The 15,885-nt window shown below is 49.2% G+C and overlaps 15 protein-coding genes across 15 annotated transcripts; 7 read left to right on the forward strand and 8 right to left on the reverse strand.

Moving 5' to 3' along the window:
* Positions 1–212: 212 nt before the first annotated feature.
* Positions 213–788, forward strand: OGAPHI_001869 (uncharacterized protein; the record flags this gene model as incomplete). Its single annotated transcript, XM_046202677.1, has 1 exon — positions 213–788. The coding sequence occupies one exon, from the start codon at positions 213–215 to the stop codon at positions 786–788; it is 576 nt and encodes a 191-aa protein (XP_046062529.1).
* A 1-nt stretch (position 789) lies between these two features.
* Positions 790–1,899, reverse strand: OGAPHI_001870 (uncharacterized protein; the record flags this gene model as incomplete). The annotated part of the gene is made up of 1 exon (XM_046202678.1): positions 790–1,899. One exon carries the CDS (start codon positions 1,897–1,899, stop codon positions 790–792), a length of 1,110 nt encoding a protein of 369 aa, XP_046062530.1.
* A 158-nt stretch (positions 1,900–2,057) lies between these two features.
* OGAPHI_001871 (uncharacterized protein) lies at positions 2,058–3,308 on the reverse strand (the record flags this gene model as incomplete). Its single annotated transcript, XM_046202679.1, has 1 exon — positions 2,058–3,308. One exon carries the CDS (start codon positions 3,306–3,308, stop codon positions 2,058–2,060), a length of 1,251 nt encoding a protein of 416 aa, XP_046062531.1.
* On the forward strand, positions 2,572–2,937 carry OGAPHI_001872 (uncharacterized protein; the record flags this gene model as incomplete). The annotated part of the gene is made up of 1 exon (XM_046202680.1): positions 2,572–2,937. One exon carries the CDS (start codon positions 2,572–2,574, stop codon positions 2,935–2,937), a length of 366 nt encoding a protein of 121 aa, XP_046062532.1.
* Positions 3,309–3,407: 99 nt separating the features above from the next.
* Positions 3,408–4,034, reverse strand: OGAPHI_001873 (uncharacterized protein; the record flags this gene model as incomplete). The annotated part of the gene is made up of 1 exon (XM_046202681.1): positions 3,408–4,034. One exon carries the CDS (start codon positions 4,032–4,034, stop codon positions 3,408–3,410), a length of 627 nt encoding a protein of 208 aa, XP_046062533.1.
* A 124-nt stretch (positions 4,035–4,158) lies between these two features.
* On the forward strand, positions 4,159–5,496 carry OGAPHI_001874 (uncharacterized protein; the record flags this gene model as incomplete). The annotated part of the gene is made up of 1 exon (XM_046202682.1): positions 4,159–5,496. One exon carries the CDS (start codon positions 4,159–4,161, stop codon positions 5,494–5,496), a length of 1,338 nt encoding a protein of 445 aa, XP_046062534.1.
* A 172-nt stretch (positions 5,497–5,668) lies between these two features.
* Positions 5,669–7,273, forward strand: OGAPHI_001875 (uncharacterized protein; the record flags this gene model as incomplete). The annotated part of the gene is made up of 1 exon (XM_046202683.1): positions 5,669–7,273. The coding sequence occupies one exon, from the start codon at positions 5,669–5,671 to the stop codon at positions 7,271–7,273; it is 1,605 nt and encodes a 534-aa protein (XP_046062535.1).
* OGAPHI_001876 (uncharacterized protein) lies at positions 6,077–7,005 on the reverse strand (the record flags this gene model as incomplete). The annotated part of the gene is made up of 2 exons (XM_046202684.1): positions 6,077–6,480; positions 6,960–7,005. 2 exons carry the CDS (start codon positions 7,003–7,005, stop codon positions 6,077–6,079), a joined length of 450 nt encoding a protein of 149 aa, XP_046062536.1.
* Positions 7,274–7,354: 81 nt separating the features above from the next.
* Positions 7,355–8,998, forward strand: OGAPHI_001877 (uncharacterized protein; the record flags this gene model as incomplete). Its single annotated transcript, XM_046202685.1, has 1 exon — positions 7,355–8,998. The coding sequence occupies one exon, from the start codon at positions 7,355–7,357 to the stop codon at positions 8,996–8,998; it is 1,644 nt and encodes a 547-aa protein (XP_046062537.1).
* Positions 7,430–8,206, reverse strand: OGAPHI_001878 (uncharacterized protein; the record flags this gene model as incomplete). Its single annotated transcript, XM_046202687.1, has 1 exon — positions 7,430–8,206. The coding sequence occupies one exon, from the start codon at positions 8,204–8,206 to the stop codon at positions 7,430–7,432; it is 777 nt and encodes a 258-aa protein (XP_046062538.1).
* On the reverse strand, positions 8,984–9,643 carry OGAPHI_001879 (uncharacterized protein; the record flags this gene model as incomplete). The annotated part of the gene is made up of 1 exon (XM_046202688.1): positions 8,984–9,643. The coding sequence occupies one exon, from the start codon at positions 9,641–9,643 to the stop codon at positions 8,984–8,986; it is 660 nt and encodes a 219-aa protein (XP_046062539.1).
* Positions 9,644–9,667: 24 nt separating this feature from the next.
* OGAPHI_001880 (uncharacterized protein) lies at positions 9,668–11,713 on the reverse strand (the record flags this gene model as incomplete). Its single annotated transcript, XM_046202689.1, has 1 exon — positions 9,668–11,713. One exon carries the CDS (start codon positions 11,711–11,713, stop codon positions 9,668–9,670), a length of 2,046 nt encoding a protein of 681 aa, XP_046062540.1.
* On the forward strand, positions 11,196–11,399 carry OGAPHI_001881 (uncharacterized protein; the record flags this gene model as incomplete). The annotated part of the gene is made up of 1 exon (XM_046202690.1): positions 11,196–11,399. The coding sequence occupies one exon, from the start codon at positions 11,196–11,198 to the stop codon at positions 11,397–11,399; it is 204 nt and encodes a 67-aa protein (XP_046062541.1).
* Positions 11,714–12,010: 297 nt separating the features above from the next.
* On the forward strand, positions 12,011–13,450 carry OGAPHI_001882 (uncharacterized protein; the record flags this gene model as incomplete). The annotated part of the gene is made up of 1 exon (XM_046202691.1): positions 12,011–13,450. One exon carries the CDS (start codon positions 12,011–12,013, stop codon positions 13,448–13,450), a length of 1,440 nt encoding a protein of 479 aa, XP_046062542.1.
* On the reverse strand, positions 12,487–15,805 carry OGAPHI_001883 (uncharacterized protein; the record flags this gene model as incomplete). Its single annotated transcript, XM_046202692.1, has 3 exons — positions 12,487–12,687; positions 12,824–13,193; positions 13,464–15,805. The coding sequence occupies 3 exons, from the start codon at positions 15,803–15,805 to the stop codon at positions 12,487–12,489; spliced, it is 2,913 nt and encodes a 970-aa protein (XP_046062543.1).
* Between the last annotated feature and the right edge of the window lie 80 nt (positions 15,806–15,885).

The following is a 15,885-nucleotide window of genomic DNA, read 5'->3' on the forward strand; positions in this document are numbered from 1 at the left end:
TTTTTCGAAAAGATATATTGTTTGGTCGCTTGCGTGTGGGTCGTCAGTAAATGTACAACGCCATTCGTCATGCAATAATGCTTATATAGATCACGTATAATGTGCAGAAGATGGGTTTTTCATATCGCCTCATACTTTTAGGGCCAGGCACGTTGATTAGACCTGGGTACCAGGAACATCCGTACCTTTTGGAATTTAGGCAACATTTTTAAATGTCCCAACCGTTCCAGAACCTTTACCAGCTGCGTAAAGTGGGTTCCAAGGACTCCAGGCCCTGCGTGGTGTGCTTCAAGGCAACCTCGGCTGTGCTGGTGTCGGGTCCGGATTTTTTCTACGTGTGCGAATCGCATCTCGGTGACAAACAATTCTGTACCGTTCAATATGCCGACCAATCCGGCTCAAAAGAAACAGAGCACCAGGAGTTGGTTCAGAAACAACTCGCCTCAAACCAGAAACTCGCCGCTTGCCAGCACAAACTGGACCAGCAAACCTCTCAATTCGCCATAGTTAAAGATTACCTCTGGAAACAGAAAGAAGAGGCCTCGCAGGACGACCTCAAACAACAATTGTCCGATCTAAAGAAAGAATCCGCTACAAACACGGCCAATTTGCAAACGTTTATCAAGTCGTTTAAAAAATACGAGCTAGACTCGGTTTTTTATAAAGCAAGACTTCAACAGCACTATAAAAAGATAAAGCACCAGCAAACAATGAAGAAACTGTCCGAAGGAACCTTGTTCCCCAAAGTGCCAGACCTGCCTGAATTGCCTAACCTATCCAAGCCTTAAGTTAGGAGTCTTGGGGCTGCCATTTGGCTCCCTTAACTCCTCGCACCATCAAGTCTAAGGTCAAGGTTCTCTTGTTACCCTCGAAGTCCAGCACGTCGGCAACCTTGACTGTCTTCACATAAGTGAAACCCAGTTTTTGGTAAATCTTGCGGTTTCGAGGGTGCGAGCTTTCCAAATACAGCGGAGCACCGATCTGGCGTCCGCCGCTCTTGCGCTGGTCGTATTCGGCCAAGATGTCGCGGTCCTCGTCGTAGTACCACGACGAATGGGCCGAAGAAGCGTCGGAACTGGCTGATGAATAGCCAGAATAATCCGTGAATGTGTCCGATTGTAAGTCAAAGTCAAAGTTGTACGACTGGATCTCCGAATCCAACAAAGACTCCTCGTTTGCGTCGAATCCAGACTGCACCGGGCCGTTCTCGTCGTCCGAGTCCGAATCGCTACCGTCTCCACCGCTCTGTTTGTACGGATCAATGTAATAATGCGTCACGTAATCGATCAAACGTCGAGCAAGTCCTTTACCTCTTCCTCTAGGAATGGCTCCGATATCCGACAGGTACCACGATTTCTCAAGCTCGGGGCCCAAAACATCGGCCCTGAACGAATGCAAAAGCTCGTTCTGTTCCTCTAAAACTCGCTGTCTAGTCTCTTTGTTGGCCAACCACATAAACTTGAGGTAGCCACCTTGGTACATCGACCACAAATAGTTCATGATCGACTGATCGCGGGGCGCACTGGCCTTCTCAGGCTTCTCGAAACAGGCCACGGCCAAGAACGGAGCGTCTGGGATCTTCTGCTCCAGTTCCGAATCTCGCACTGCAACAACAAGACCTTGCAAAATCGTCGAATACACCGTTGCTTCGAAAAGTGCCAGATTCATCTGTTTCCTCAAACGGTCGTCGCTGATACCGCTCGTTAGGAAGTTCACGTAAAGGTCGTCTTTGAACGCGATTTGAAGCGTCTTTGCCGCTTTTTTATAGTCCTTCAAAGTGACCACCTCGACATGCAAATTATGGAGAGACGCGGGCTGCGACAGCTGATCTGCCACGTTCGACACCTCATCCGCATCCTGGGCTTTGAACCCAGACTGTAATCGTGAGAAGAAAGACATAGAATGACAATACTTCTTATCTCTGGAGGGAGGAAAAAGCTTCAAGGCTAAATAACACAGCCAAAATTTGAGACAAAAAAAAGGTGCTGCTACAAACGGGGTAGCTCTATGCGGACCGGGTAACCGGGATTGGGTTACCGACAAGTATATATTGCAAATTACTTGGCTCGTTTAAGCGCGCCTGGCCTACCAGCTGCCAATTGGGACTCTATGCTTTCTCTTATCATGAGTCCTATGCATTCTTCCACATTTTTCCAATTTTCAAAAGGACATTCCACCTGCACGAACGCAAATCCCCATTGAGCAGCCAATTTGCGGCCTTCTTCGATTAGAACCGGCGACGCAAGCTCGTGATCGCAATGTGTAACTGCTATCGTAATTGGCGGTAAATATGTTGCTTCTGGGTCGGTTTGGGCGATTTTCGATTTGCTCCATAATGTCTTTAGCGATCTGTTCAAAGAGAACACATCGTACTCCTTTCCAACCTCCCAATTGTGGTGGTACCTGAGGTACTCTTTCCAAGCGTCTTCCAATGTTGTTTTGATGGCCTTGACGATCTCCAACGGTTGCAACGGCGCCGATGGCTGCGGGATGTCTTCCTCGTAGTAGCTCGGCGGAGGAGAATCCATCTGCGTTTCGGGAACACAGCTATAACAGATCAGATATCCGTCCATGGTTCCGTTGAGATCGCTAATTCCAGACCCGATCAACAAGGGTTTGACACGAGCACGGCCCAATTCACCGTCGTTGTCCTCTGCAAGGTTGCGCAGCACGTCTCTGGCCAGTCGACTGTCCAACGACCGCTCCAGAAACGGAATCAGGTCGTCTGGCTGCACACCGGGCGTGTCGATCAGCTCCAACAAGATCGGCGTGGTATATGGCTGGGGACCTCCTTCCAGGTCGGTCTCAGGAGTGCCCAAGATCGAATGCATCCCGGCTCTTTCGTACGGGGAATTAAACGGACTATGCATGCTGCCAAATTGCAACGGAGACATCCGAGACGAGAGCGGAGACGCCGAACCATCGATGCCGGAATAGTCCAGGTCGTAGTAGTTGAGTGTCCGAGCCAAAACGCTTTCGGAGGAGGTATTCTTGGACTGTGTCTTTTTCACGGCCGAGATCACCACATCGGTGAGCTGAATATCGGGCGAATCCACCAGATGAAGCTCCTCAAGCTCCTTGTATGTGATGTTCACATCCAGAAGCGCTCTTGTTCGCTGGTTGGACGGCTGAAATTGTAGCAAGGTTGGAGAATTCTGGATCGTGGGATAGTAGTTGCCCAGAGACTTGTGGCTGCTCACTATGGAAACGATCGAAGACTTGGAAGAGTTATGAGGCCCCAACAACGCAAACCGCAATGGCCGGTCCGTGGTGGACTTCATAAGATTCTTCTTGTCATGGGTTATCATGAGGGTGAAACTAGGTAGTTTTTTTTCGCGAACTTTAATTAAAATAAATATTTGGGCTCGCAGCCATAGTTGGCCGGTTCACCGGGTAAGTTTGTGCGCTTATCGCGAATAGTTGAACGCCTCGAGCCAACTGTAGATCGCGTCACCAAACTGGAAGTCCAGACTTCTTCGCAGAGCCGGTTGCAAGTACAAATTTTTGTCTGCCGCGTAAAAAACAACCAACAGCCCCCACACTGCTCCTGTTGTGGCTCGCCAGCCAAACTTTTGAACCTGCGACCGACGCAGACCACCGCGTTTCTCCAGAATCCGTCCAAACCATTTCCCAATAGCCAATATGACCCGCGACATGCAGTACAACGTGATCTGTGTCGCTACCCCTTCATTCACTAATCCTTTAAACTTGCTATTCAAAACACCTCCGTACACCAGCACGCCGCCAACAAGTCCTCCGAGGAAATGCGTTGCGAGCGCGTCTGGGTCCTTTGTGCTGGTCTTGGATAAACTCAGCTGGATCGATTTGTATATGATGGCGAAAAGAGCGAGCACTTTGCCGTGGTCGAGCCCGAGTCTGACAGATTTTAGGATTTTGCGCACTAGTTGGTCTGTCAGCTGCTGATTTCGGTCGAGCGAGCTCGCCTGTACCGCGATCGTGTGAATAAACCGCACTCTGTAGCCGTAGATCACCGCATTCTTCGACGCGTTCACTATACTGTTGATACAATCCATGGCTAAGTAAGTTACTCCGCAATGTTTGCATGTGACTATATTGATCGACGCGTCTATCGACGCTAATTATTTGCTTCTGCTGGAAGTAGAGAAAAAGTCCGCTGGAGATTTAGTAAAACACCCAATGTCATTTGAAGCTGTGGACACCTACGTGGTGGACGGCATTAAGGTGTCAATTTTGAAATTCCAATTGCCCCTCGATTATAGCAATCCGGAAACCTCCATAGACATATGCGTCAAGCTGGTGAATAACCGGCATTCCGATCAGATCTCGTTCTGTTATCAAACGGATCTTCTCGACAATATTGATAAGGTATTCCTGTATCTGGAAGGGGGTCCTGGATATGAGTCAGCATTCCCCGTGGTCGGAACTGTTCCCACGTATCTATCAGCGCTGCTAGATAAGGGGTATACGGTTATTCTATTGGACCAGAGAGGAACAGGACTTTCGAGCCCGTTGCAATTATCAAAGCTGACGAGTTTTGATTCGCCGGAAGAACAATTAGAGTTTTTGAATCTGTTTCGTGCCGACTCTATCGTTAATGATTGCGAGCAGATAAGGCGAATTCTGCTCGGTGAGCAGAAATGGTCGCTGTTGGGCCAATCGTACGGAGGGTTTTGCTCAACGTGCTATTGTTCTCGGTTTCCGGACTCGATAAAAAAAGTTTTCATCACCGGAGGACTCCCACCTTTGACGGGCACTGTGGAACAGGTTGCTACCAACAATCTGACCGCAACAAAGAGAAAGACCCTGGAGTATTATGCCGAGTTTCCGAACGATGAACATCGCATAGCCAGAATCCTCGACTATCTTGCAACCAGTTGTCCGACGCTGCCAAATGGCGGTACACTTAGCCGTAACCGGTTCCAGCATCTGGGCACGTATTTTGGTGCTAGTGGTGGGTTCACGTTTGTGCACAAGCTGGTCACCACCATGACTCTTGAGCTGGACTCGACGGGCCAATTATCGTACAAAACGCTCGAGCTTCTGCAGAACTGCTCGGGTTTTGAGACCAACCTGCTCCATTTCCTGTACCAGGAGAATATTTACATGAACGGGCCGGGGAAGAGCACCAACTGGACCGTTGAGCGGGTGAAAAAGCAGTTGTATGGCGACAAATTTTTCTTCACGAGTGAACACCACTATTCAGAGCTGTGCAACGACTACCACCGGTTGCAGTCTTTGAAGCCATTGCTGGATCTCTTGCACAGCACCACAGACTGGCGCCAAATTTGGAACATCGAAACACTAAAAACATTCACCCCAGCCAAGTTGCCTATCTATTGCATGGTGTTCTACGACGATCAGTATGTGAGCACAGAGCTGAGTCTGGCCAACGAGACGATTTTCCCATTCAAACGGGTAATCACTAGCGAGTTCTTGCACGACGGGGTGAAATCAAACGGACATGAAGTTCTAGACAAATTGTTCCAGCTTTCTCTTGGAAATTATATTAGATAATATCCACCCAAAGTTAGGTAAAGCTGCTGCTTCCTAATGTTTCTTATCTGCACTGCCCAGAAAGCCCCAGTAATTACAATGCCAGTAAATTTTTTCTAATCACATGGAGAAATACACCGATATCCATCACCCGCAATATGTGCCCGGGACGTACTCTATCTACACGTCGGCCATGGTGAGTCGACAGCGAGTACAGAAGTTCGGCCCTTCGCACTATCGCTATGACAAAAATACGCCGCTCGAAGACATTCCTGACCTCAAGTCCAAGTACGGTGTAATTCTTCTACCACAACCGTCTAACTCAGTTAACGACCCGTTCAATTGGCCTCAGTGGAGGAAAGGCATCCATTTCTTTTTGTTGATCCTTATCACTGCATTCACATCGGCCATAGCCAACGATGCCTCGGCACCGCAAGGATCCATCAACACTCTCACCGGTATAAGTTACGATGCGCTTAACAACTCTGCCGGGCTATTGTTTGTGTCGATCGCGCTGTCAACATGGTTGTATGCACCTCTGGCATCCCTGTGTGGCCGCAAAGTGACATATTTGTTGGGACTGCTATTTGCGCTTGCCGGCTCAATCTGGTATGCCAAAATACAGCACACAGGCGACGCATTTGGATCGCAGATCCTTGTTGGGTTTGCCGAGGGAGCAACCGAGGCCCAGGTCCAGCTCAGTTTGAGCAGCATTTTCTTTAGACACCAATTGGGTGCCGTGGTGACAATCTACATCCTGGCCACTGCTTTTGGAACATACTTGGGTCCACTTGCTGCCAACTTGATTGCCAGAGACTCCGACTTCCGCTGGGTCGGATGGTCGGGAGCCATCACAAGTGGCATCCTGCTGTTGATTATCACGTTTGTGCTCGAGGAAGACTACTTCGATTACACTAGATTCGCATACCACTCTCAAAACCTCACTCTTAACCAAAGTTTGCAAACTTTGGGAATCACCAGCAACGACATGGACGACGATTTCGGCTACCACGACACACAGCTTTCAATCCCACAACGCAGGATGTTTTTTCCAGCGCTTAAGAACTACTCCGTTCTGGGGTTTCTCAAAAAATACGTCCAGTTGCTTATCTCCAACATCAACTGTCTGTGGTTTCCACCGGTTTTATTTGCTGGACTCATTTGGGGCTTCCAAGATGCCATTTTGACGTTCTACCTTACAACCCAGGACACAGCATTATACTCAGACCCGTTCAATTACTCAGACACCAGAGTTGCACTGATGAACGTGCCGTGTCTGATCGGCTCGTTTATCGGTTGCATCTACGCCGGATCCTTGACCGATTACTTCGTTCTCTGGGTGGCCAGAAAAAACAACGGTATCGTGGAGTCTGAGTTCCGGCTCTTTTTCGCGTTCTTGTCGGGGATCATCGGCTCTGTCGGACTGCTGATGTTTGGTTTCGGCGTGGCAAGAGATCTGGACTGGCGCATCATCTACGTTGGACTTGGAATGATCTCGTATCTGTACTCGTCTGCCGGCAACCTGGCCATGCTGTACGTGATAGGAACTTACGACCAACTAATTCTTGAGACTCTGGTGGCCGTCGAGGTCATCAACAACCTCATTGGATGCATCTTCACCTTTGCCTGCTCGCCGTGGCTTGATCGGTCAGGAACAGAAAACACATACATTGCTCTGGCGGTGCTGAACATATTTTTCATGTTCCTGAGTCTGCCGCTGCTCAAATGGGGCAAGTCCTGGCGTCTAGCTACCAAAAAATCGTACGTCAAAATGGTGGACGCCAGATCAAAACACTAGACTCTTTTATATCTATCTGCTCTTGCTACCGTTTAATTTTAGTTTTATCTTACGTAATTTAGTTTATCTTTATTTTCCAAAATGCATGGTCCCGGAACACCAACAGAACGGTCGCAGCTGCTGCCTCCGGCGCCTGTATCGTCGACAGAGGTTGCGTTACCGGCCAATTTGGCGATCATAATCATTTCGCTCTGGACAGGCTCGTTTTTGTCCGCTGCAGACACCACAATCGTGTCCACCACCGCAAACACCATTGCTTCGCTTCTGCACGACTCGAACGGGATCGCGTGGATCGGAACGAGTTATCTGCTCACCAACGCGGTGTTCCAGCCGTTGACGGGGAAAATGAGCGAGCTGTTTGGCCGTCGAAGCACGCTGCTCTTTGCCCAGTTCTGGTTCGGTCTCGGGTGTCTTCTGTGTGCCTGTTCGAAATCTGTGACTCAATTCACCATGGCCCGAGCTTTGGCGGGAATTGGCGGCGGCGGGATCTCGGCGTTGAGCTCCATCATCGTCACCGACGTGGTGCCTCTTAGAATGCGCGGAATCTTTCAAGGATACGCCAATTTGATGTACGGACTGGGCCAGTTTGTTGGCCCCGTTCTTGGTGGACTGTGTTTGGGGGTGGACGGGAAAAACGGATGGCGATGGATGTTTGGTTTGCAGGTTCCGTTGGTGGTCATTGCCGCTTTGCTGGTCTCGCGAAATATTCATGAGTACACCACCGACGCCGAGGAACGGCTCAAGAACCGGTTCTCCAAAAAGAACTTTTTGAAGATCGACATTGGCGGATCCATCACGCTTTCGTTGCTGATTACGAGCGTTTTGCTGCTCTTCACGGCTTCCTCGTCCACCCAGGCGGTTGTCTACATTGTTGCTGCGCTCAGTTTCGGTTTGCTGTTCTACGTGGTGGAAACCAGACTTGCAACCGACCATATCATCCCGCCGTTTGCTTTCAAAGGGGTGCTTCGACTGGGCGCGTTCACCGCCATGTTTGGTTCCATGACAATGTACGGAACAAACTTCATCCTCCCGATCTACCTGCAAACCGTGCACGGGCTGGACTCTGTGCAGCTGGGACTTTTCAACGGGTTTGGAGTGTTTTTTGTTTCTTTCGGCTCGCTATTTGCAGGCTGGCTGCTCAAACACAACGCCGACGTCAAGGACGAAGATATCGTTGCCAAGGCCGTGCGAACCTCGATTCTCGGTTTCCTGGCTGTGTTTTCAGGTAGCTTTATCTGTCTGAGCATCTGTTTGACCGCAAAGCCGGCATTTGCTCCCGAGGACAGAGTGCTCTGGAAGATCGCATTGCTCGCGGGCAGCTACTCGCTTAGCGGACTCGGCTACGGAATGTTCCTTGTGAGTCTGCTCATCATGGTGGTTGGAATAGTCGGGGCAAAACACCAGGCTCCCGTCACCGGAATGAACTATCTGTTCCGATCAATTGGGTCTGTTTCCGGCGCAGGAATCACCTTGAACATCTACAAAACCGTTCTCAGCACAGAGCTTTGGCACTACTTCATTAAAAAGAAGAGACCAGACGGAGAGAAAATCTACCAGTCGTTGATGGACAACTTCTTCTATGTCCGTAACGGGTTGGACCCAAAATACACCACCAAGGTGCTCAAGATCTACAGAGAGGCGGTGAGCGACTCGGTGACAATGGTGTTTATTTTTGCCGCCATGGCGCTCACGGCAAGCATCTCGCTCAGATTATATAGAAGATAGACCAGTAACTGTTTTTTCCAAGAACTTTGGAACCTCGGCCCCAGAACCTTCCGCAAACATGAATATCGCAGAAACCATCGCGTTGCAAACCGTCTCTTTGTCCAATTGTCCGTAGCCGGTGCCCATTCCCGTGAAAACTGCAACTTTCAGCTCTTTTTTCTGGTGAATCTTTATCAGACACTGCCACGTCCAGTCGAAAACAGCTGTAAACGTTTGAGATTTTGTGAAACCAAGTTTCCCCGGAGTAACCATCGTTGGAAGATGCAACAGAGTGCGACTCCTATGTTTCTTCCACGCTTGCGACCTGTTCATGCTAAATTCAATCAGTTGAGCTGTACCAGGACTCGAGTAACCCCTGCTATTAGCGCTGATCCAGCCCCGAACAAATCGGTCTGTGTTCTGCCAATTCCCGTCCTCGGCGAAAAGACTTGCCAATGCCTTATCGTACCCTCCGCCCATTCCACCAAACGAGTTCCCAGGAGATACAAAAACGCTCTCTTCAGAGACAGAAAAGTCCAGTCCGTCCAAATACCCGTGAAATACCTCAATGTCAACACTTTTCGCTCTCCCTCCGATGCGACTTTGCAGCAGTTTCTGCCAGAACTCGCAAATCACCCCGTCCGCATCAATTAAAATAATTCTCATACTCTTTTTGGTGGATAAATATTACTATATATTATACTTGACCAATTTGAATGCCGGCGGCGAAGGCATCTCCTCCACAGGTCTTTCCACCACGACAAGCTCGTCCTCAGACAGTCTGTCGGCCAGTAGCAAGTTTTTGTATTTGTTGGTGAACCAGAACGTCTTTTCCGACACCTCGTGGTTCTCATTAGATCCATTGACTGTTCCGTTTGGCTTGCTTCTGCTACGTTTCTTCCCCTTGGACTGTTTTTGCGGAAGCTCTGTTTTGGAGTCGAAGAAAGCTAGCCAGCTCGTTCCGTAGACCCAGAAACGGTCGTTTGTCTCGAATATGCCATATGGCTGGCCTGGAAGCGTCACAAAAGCCTGGGGCATGTTCTCGCTATTATTGCGTGACCATTCCGAGTGCAGGTCGCCTTCCAGGTTAAACTCGTAAAGCTTGTGGTCCAATGTGGCCACTAGAAGCGTGTCTCTGCTGCTGAACCGTAGAGCAGTTGGAACCTCGTTCAGTCTGACCAGTACACGGGTCTCGCCAGACTCGGTGTCGAGCAATGCTATTTTGCCTGAATAGCTAGCAAATGCAGCCACTTGCGAGTCTGCACTCACTTGCAGCAGCTCGCACTCGGTCTCCACGTCGTACTCCAGCAACTCCTGCTCCTCGTCGAACTCAGACACCTCATCTTCGTCGTTGACGTCGAACTTAATGGAGGTCACCTCGTTGTCGTTGGAAACGAGCAAAATCTGTGCTTTTTCGTCCAAAATGGCCACCTTCTTGGCACCGACACCGTCCAGTTTCGAGGCTTGCACTTTGAGAACCTGTAATTTGGCCGTGTCTGTCTCGATCAGCTCGAAAATACGCACAACACTCAGTCTTGCCACAACAAGGTACCGTCCGTTCTTGGAAATAGCAACGTCGGTGATATTTTCCTGGTCTGCAAGCGTGAGCTTTGCAACCAAAAGCTTCTCCTGATTGTTCAAGAACTTCCAAACCTTGATGGTCTGTTCCTGCCACATCACCAGCAGCCGTTGCTCCTCGTTTATAATCACATTATTAGCATTGATTGGTAGCTTCACCACCATCCCGTTCTGAAAGTTCTTGGACGAATGCACAACAACCACGCGCTCGACTCCTCCACTGACCAGAAGATCGAGGTTCCGCGACTCGTACGCCGTCATCGCACGAACATCGTTTCCATGGAGCAGCCTGTTCGAACTGCTCATCCATTTCTGTGATTTCTTGCCAGCTTCCACTAGTTGGAACTGGTATATTTTTCTGTCCACACCGGTACTGAAAACGGTGGTTCCGTTCATGTTTCCGGTCAACGTAAGAACATCGGCCTCGTGAACGTTGAAGCTCTGTTGCAACACAAAATGCTTCAAGTCCCAGAACTTGACGCTACCGGTAGAATCACCGGAAACAAGCTGACTGGAATTTGCAACCACATAGACACTCCACACCAGAGTGCTCTCTGTCTTGGACTTGTCAACTCGTAAAGTGTGCACCAGTTGCCCTTGAGCATCCCAACACCGTATACGGCCATCAGCACATCCTCCAATGATCATCTCGTCCTTATACCAGCACAAGCTCAACACTCTAGACTGCTGTCTTTGTAAGATCCGTTCGTGCTCCATGACTCCTGGGCCTCCAGAAACGTCTATTATCACAACAGATCCATCCTCACATCCAACAGCAATCTTGGATTGGGACTGGTTGGCCGCAACAGACCAAATCACACCGGCATTGCAGTCATGGTTCTGAACAGGAACTCCCTTGGAAACGTCCCACTCGGTCAGATACGTGGATCCTCCGATCGAAAAAAGCCGCGAGTGTATATCATCACTGCACCAGACAAGTCCTTCAACCGATCTTCCCTTTCCTCCGGGGATTGTGTGCTGTTTGAGCCAGTTTGTATGCCGTCCTCGCGGATTCCATAGCTCGATCGACCCGTCTGCTCGTCCAACCGCTAGTAAAAGGTTTCTGGGACTGATATCGGTAGTGGATCTCTGGGAGAATGCCAGAGAAGTCACCGTTTGAGGCGTATAATCCACAAATCGACACCGGTGAATATCCATAGCTGGTTGAAATAATTTGATAAAAATATTCAAAAAAAATTATTTTTTAAACCTCACCGATGACGTAAGCTACTAGGCTCTCTAGATCTCGATAATTTACCCGGACACGGAGCCGAGTAGCAAGGGATCTAGGAGCGATAAACGGAAGGAGAGTGCCACTGAGGTGGTAATAGAAAGAACACCATCTAACCACATATTTGACCCAACTAGAGCTATTTTTGGGGACCCCCGCACGAGAATATTTCCACCCCTTGAAAGAACAAATTTCCGGAGAATCTCCGAGTCAAAATATTTCGTATGTTGATTCTTCGTACTAGTGTACCACAATTGGGTCGTAAGCGCCTGATTCGTCACGTTTTGAGCGCTTCCCGGTTTCAGAGCACCACGCCGTTGCAGAGATACGACCAGCTGGTGTCTGAGAACCGGCTTCGGGACGATTCGTATCAGCGGGGTATATTGACGAGTCTGGAGGGGCTCCACGGTGAATTGCTGGCATACAAGCCGCCGGATGTTTTGCAGCCGGATATCAAAGATCTCACGCCCAAGACGGGTTTGTCGAAGGTGTTTGGGTCGCTGTTCGGCAAATCTCACGCCAAGGAGCCGGAAACCGTGAATGTCCCGCATGGAATATATTTATATGGAGATGTGGGGTGCGGTAAAACCATGCTGATGGACCTATTTTACCACACGGTTCCGGGACATCTAACCAAACGGAGGGTTCATTTCCACCAGTTCATGCAAAACCTGCACAAACGATCGCACGAACTTAAACATCAGCATGGTGGCCACCAGGAACTGGACGTGATTCCGTTGTTGGCGTGGGAATTGGCACAGCAATCGACTGTTTTGTGCTTTGACGAGTTCCAGGTGACGGATGTTGCCGACGCGATGCTTCTGAGACGGCTGCTGAACCTGGTTTTGCGGTCAGACCATGGCTTAATTTTATTTGCAACCTCGAACAGAGCACCGGACGACTTGTACATCAACGGGATCCAACGCGAATCGTTCATTCCGTGCATCCAGCTGATCAAGCGAGTGACCAATGTGATCTACCTGAATTCGCCCACAGACTACAGAAAGGTGCCTAAACCTGTTTCTTCGGTGTATTACTCGCCAAAGCCAGGAATCAGGTTCGACTCGAAAATATCCCGCAAACAACAACAGCAGCACATTGAAAGCTGGTACGAGTTTTTCGCCCAGGGCCATCCAAAGAAGGAGAACGTCCCGCTGAAAATCTGGGGAAGAGATTTGGTTGTCCCCGTTAGTTCTCCAGGACATGTTGCCATGTTTACCTTTGACCAGCTCTGTGGCCAGCCGTTGGCCGCTGGCGATTACCTGACTCTGGCGTCTTCCTACAAAGCGTTCATCGTGACAGATATTCCGTACCTGAGCGTCAATGTCCGTGATAAAGTGCGAAGATTCATCACATTCCTCGACGCCGTTTATGATAGCCACGGGTGTTTGGCCGTCACCGCCGCCGCTTCCTTCACAGATATATTTGTCGAGCCCGAAGACATCGGCAACGGTGACTACTCGTTGCTTGACCACAAAGACGAGCAGGTGAACGACGCTCTTGAGAACGACGACTTGGTTAAGAATCACGGATTCGACAAGAGGATCGCCAAAAAGGCAGCCATGTTTGGAAACTTGGACGAAGAACGGTTTGCGTTTGCACGTGCGTTGAGCAGACTCAGCCAGATGAGCACCCAGAACTGGATAGAGGATAGTTTTTCATGAATTAGACAATTACTCTATATCGTCAAGATCCAAATCGATCTCGGCATCGTTCACGGTAGCGGACACCATTGTGCCTCTGGTTTCTCCTTTGACGAAATCCAGCGACTCCTGGGATTTCTGTCTGACGTTGACAGAGGTATTCTCCAGGTGTCTTTTGAACCGTAGCAGCTGCTTGTAGCTTTCCTCTGTACCGTTATCGACCTCGAACTGTTTCCACGCGTTCCAGACCTCATCCAGGTCCTTCTCGCGTTTACCAAACTTGAACACGAGTTCGGCAGCGTACTTGTAGATCTCGCGGCATCTCTTGATTTGGCCAAGTTGCAGCTCAAGGTTAACAAACCCTTGGACCAAAATGTTGAGGAATCCAGGCGTGTTCACAGAAACTGTCTCGAGACCGTGTTGGTAGACCGCGCGGGCGCTTTCTGGGCTCTTGAACTTAAAAACTTTAGGGATAAGCGTCTGGTAAAGCTCCAGTTTCTTGGTATATGCTGGAATATAGTCGATAGCTCTTTGGTAAATTTTTAGAGCCACCAGCTTGGATCCCTTGGTTTCCTCAAAACCACCATACTGATTGAATATCCACTCGGCCTGGTCTGGCGGACACCCTTTGAGGGAGTCTTCGAACAAATCGCGTATTCTCTCGAGTCCCATTCCAAGCTTTTCATGATACTCAAGAGCCTTTGTTAGATAAACGGACCATATCTCAAAAACCACTGGATACTGAAACAATAGCACTCCACGTTCGTAAACTTGGAAACTTTTCTCCATCAGGGACTTTTCCTCAAGATAGTTGGCGTAATTCAAGAACGTCTGGACTGTTGCCACCTTTAAATCGATCATCTTATTGTATGCGGTGCAGACCTGCTCTGTATCGTCAGAACTCTCCACCAAGTCCAAATAAAACTCCCAGAGCTTTAACGACTTGTGGACCCGCGTTTGTGCGCTCAGTGCGGTGTCCAGGTAGCTGATCTTGCCGTCAAATTTGGGCCGTTCCAGTGCGGTCTGCATGACTCTCACTGCCTGATGGTAATCTGTGTCCAGCTCCCATTCGGCCCAGTACAGCCAGATTTCCACCAGGTCGTCGATGTGTCGGAACGGAACTTTGGTGGCTGTTTGTAGGATCTTTCTGGCAATGGGGATATTGCCGTTTGAAGCGTAGAATTGGGAATACTCGATCCAAAACTTGGAAAACACACCAGACAGTTCAATCTTTTCAGGGTTGATGGTATCCATTGCCCGTGCAAAACAGTCCGCCTGCTCGTTCTTGTCGGTGTAGAGACTGATCCGGTGCTGCCATTCGGCCACGTCGTTCGGGTTATGGCGCAAAAGCGTGTCGCTCGCAAGCAACGGTCTTCTGGCCACCAATTTTTCAAACCGTGCTATCTGCACCTCTAGCTCTGCAGAATGCTGGTCGATATTTTCCGCAAGTAAGTCGATGCGCCGCTCTTCCACATCAAGATACTCGTTGTAAATATCGACGAAATCTTGCAACCGCGTCGTGGCTGCTATTTCTGTCTCCAACAAGTCCTCAAGTGCAATGTATTTTTCCTGTGTTTCGTAGTAGTCGACCAATCTCGTTAGGAACTGCACCCTTTGGTCAGGAAACTTATCAGTGAGATGCTGATACGTCTTTTGAACAACATGGTCGTCGCTCTCGTACTCCAACACCAGATCCCAGTACTTTTCGCACAGTTCCAGCTCCGAGATGGATAATTGGAGAATTAACTGGTCGTTTGCTATAATTTGTTCAATAACCGCCTGGACCTGACGAAACTCTGTATCTGACTCTGTTGTCTGAATCAAGTTCTGAACAGTCTCGTCCAACGACGGCAGATCTGCAAACAAGTCTGGATAACTGTCCAGCTTGGCACGGAGAATAAAATACCGTTTGTAGATGCTGAAACTGGTCAACCCGCCCACGAGATCCGCAAACTCGATAAACAACCGCCAAATTGGAAAGTTCTGCACCACGCTCAACGAACGCAACGCAGTGTTGAACTGCAGACGAATGTAAGTGATGTCTAGGAAATTGATGTTTTTCACCAGAAAGCCCAGAAACCGGGTCCAAGCGCCAACGAATTCCCCCAAATTCGCCACATACGTTTCATAGATCTGCACTAGCTCCTTCGTATCTCCCGGATGAGCAATAGACTCGCACAGATCGATATATCCCGTCCACAGTTTAAACGAGTTTGGTAAACGCGAGAGAGCACGGCGATATAGCTGGATTTGCTCCGCATTTGACCGCTCTTTCTTCCTCCCAATATACTCCAGCCACTTCTCGAGCGAATACGGCTGTTTTTGGACACCAATCTCCGTGTCCAGGTCCTCTGGTCGCACCAGCTCAAGAGACATGAAGGTTGAAATATTTATAAAGTTCTTGCACAGCCGTGAAAAAATAGACATTGATGAAACTACCCGGCACAAGCAGCCAG

This window comes from Ogataea philodendri, assembly GCF_020536065.1.
Source record: "Ogataea philodendri strain CBS6075 chromosome Unknown scaffold1, whole genome shotgun sequence".
Classification (NCBI taxonomy): Eukaryota; Fungi; Ascomycota; class Pichiomycetes; order Pichiales; family Pichiaceae; genus Ogataea; species Ogataea philodendri.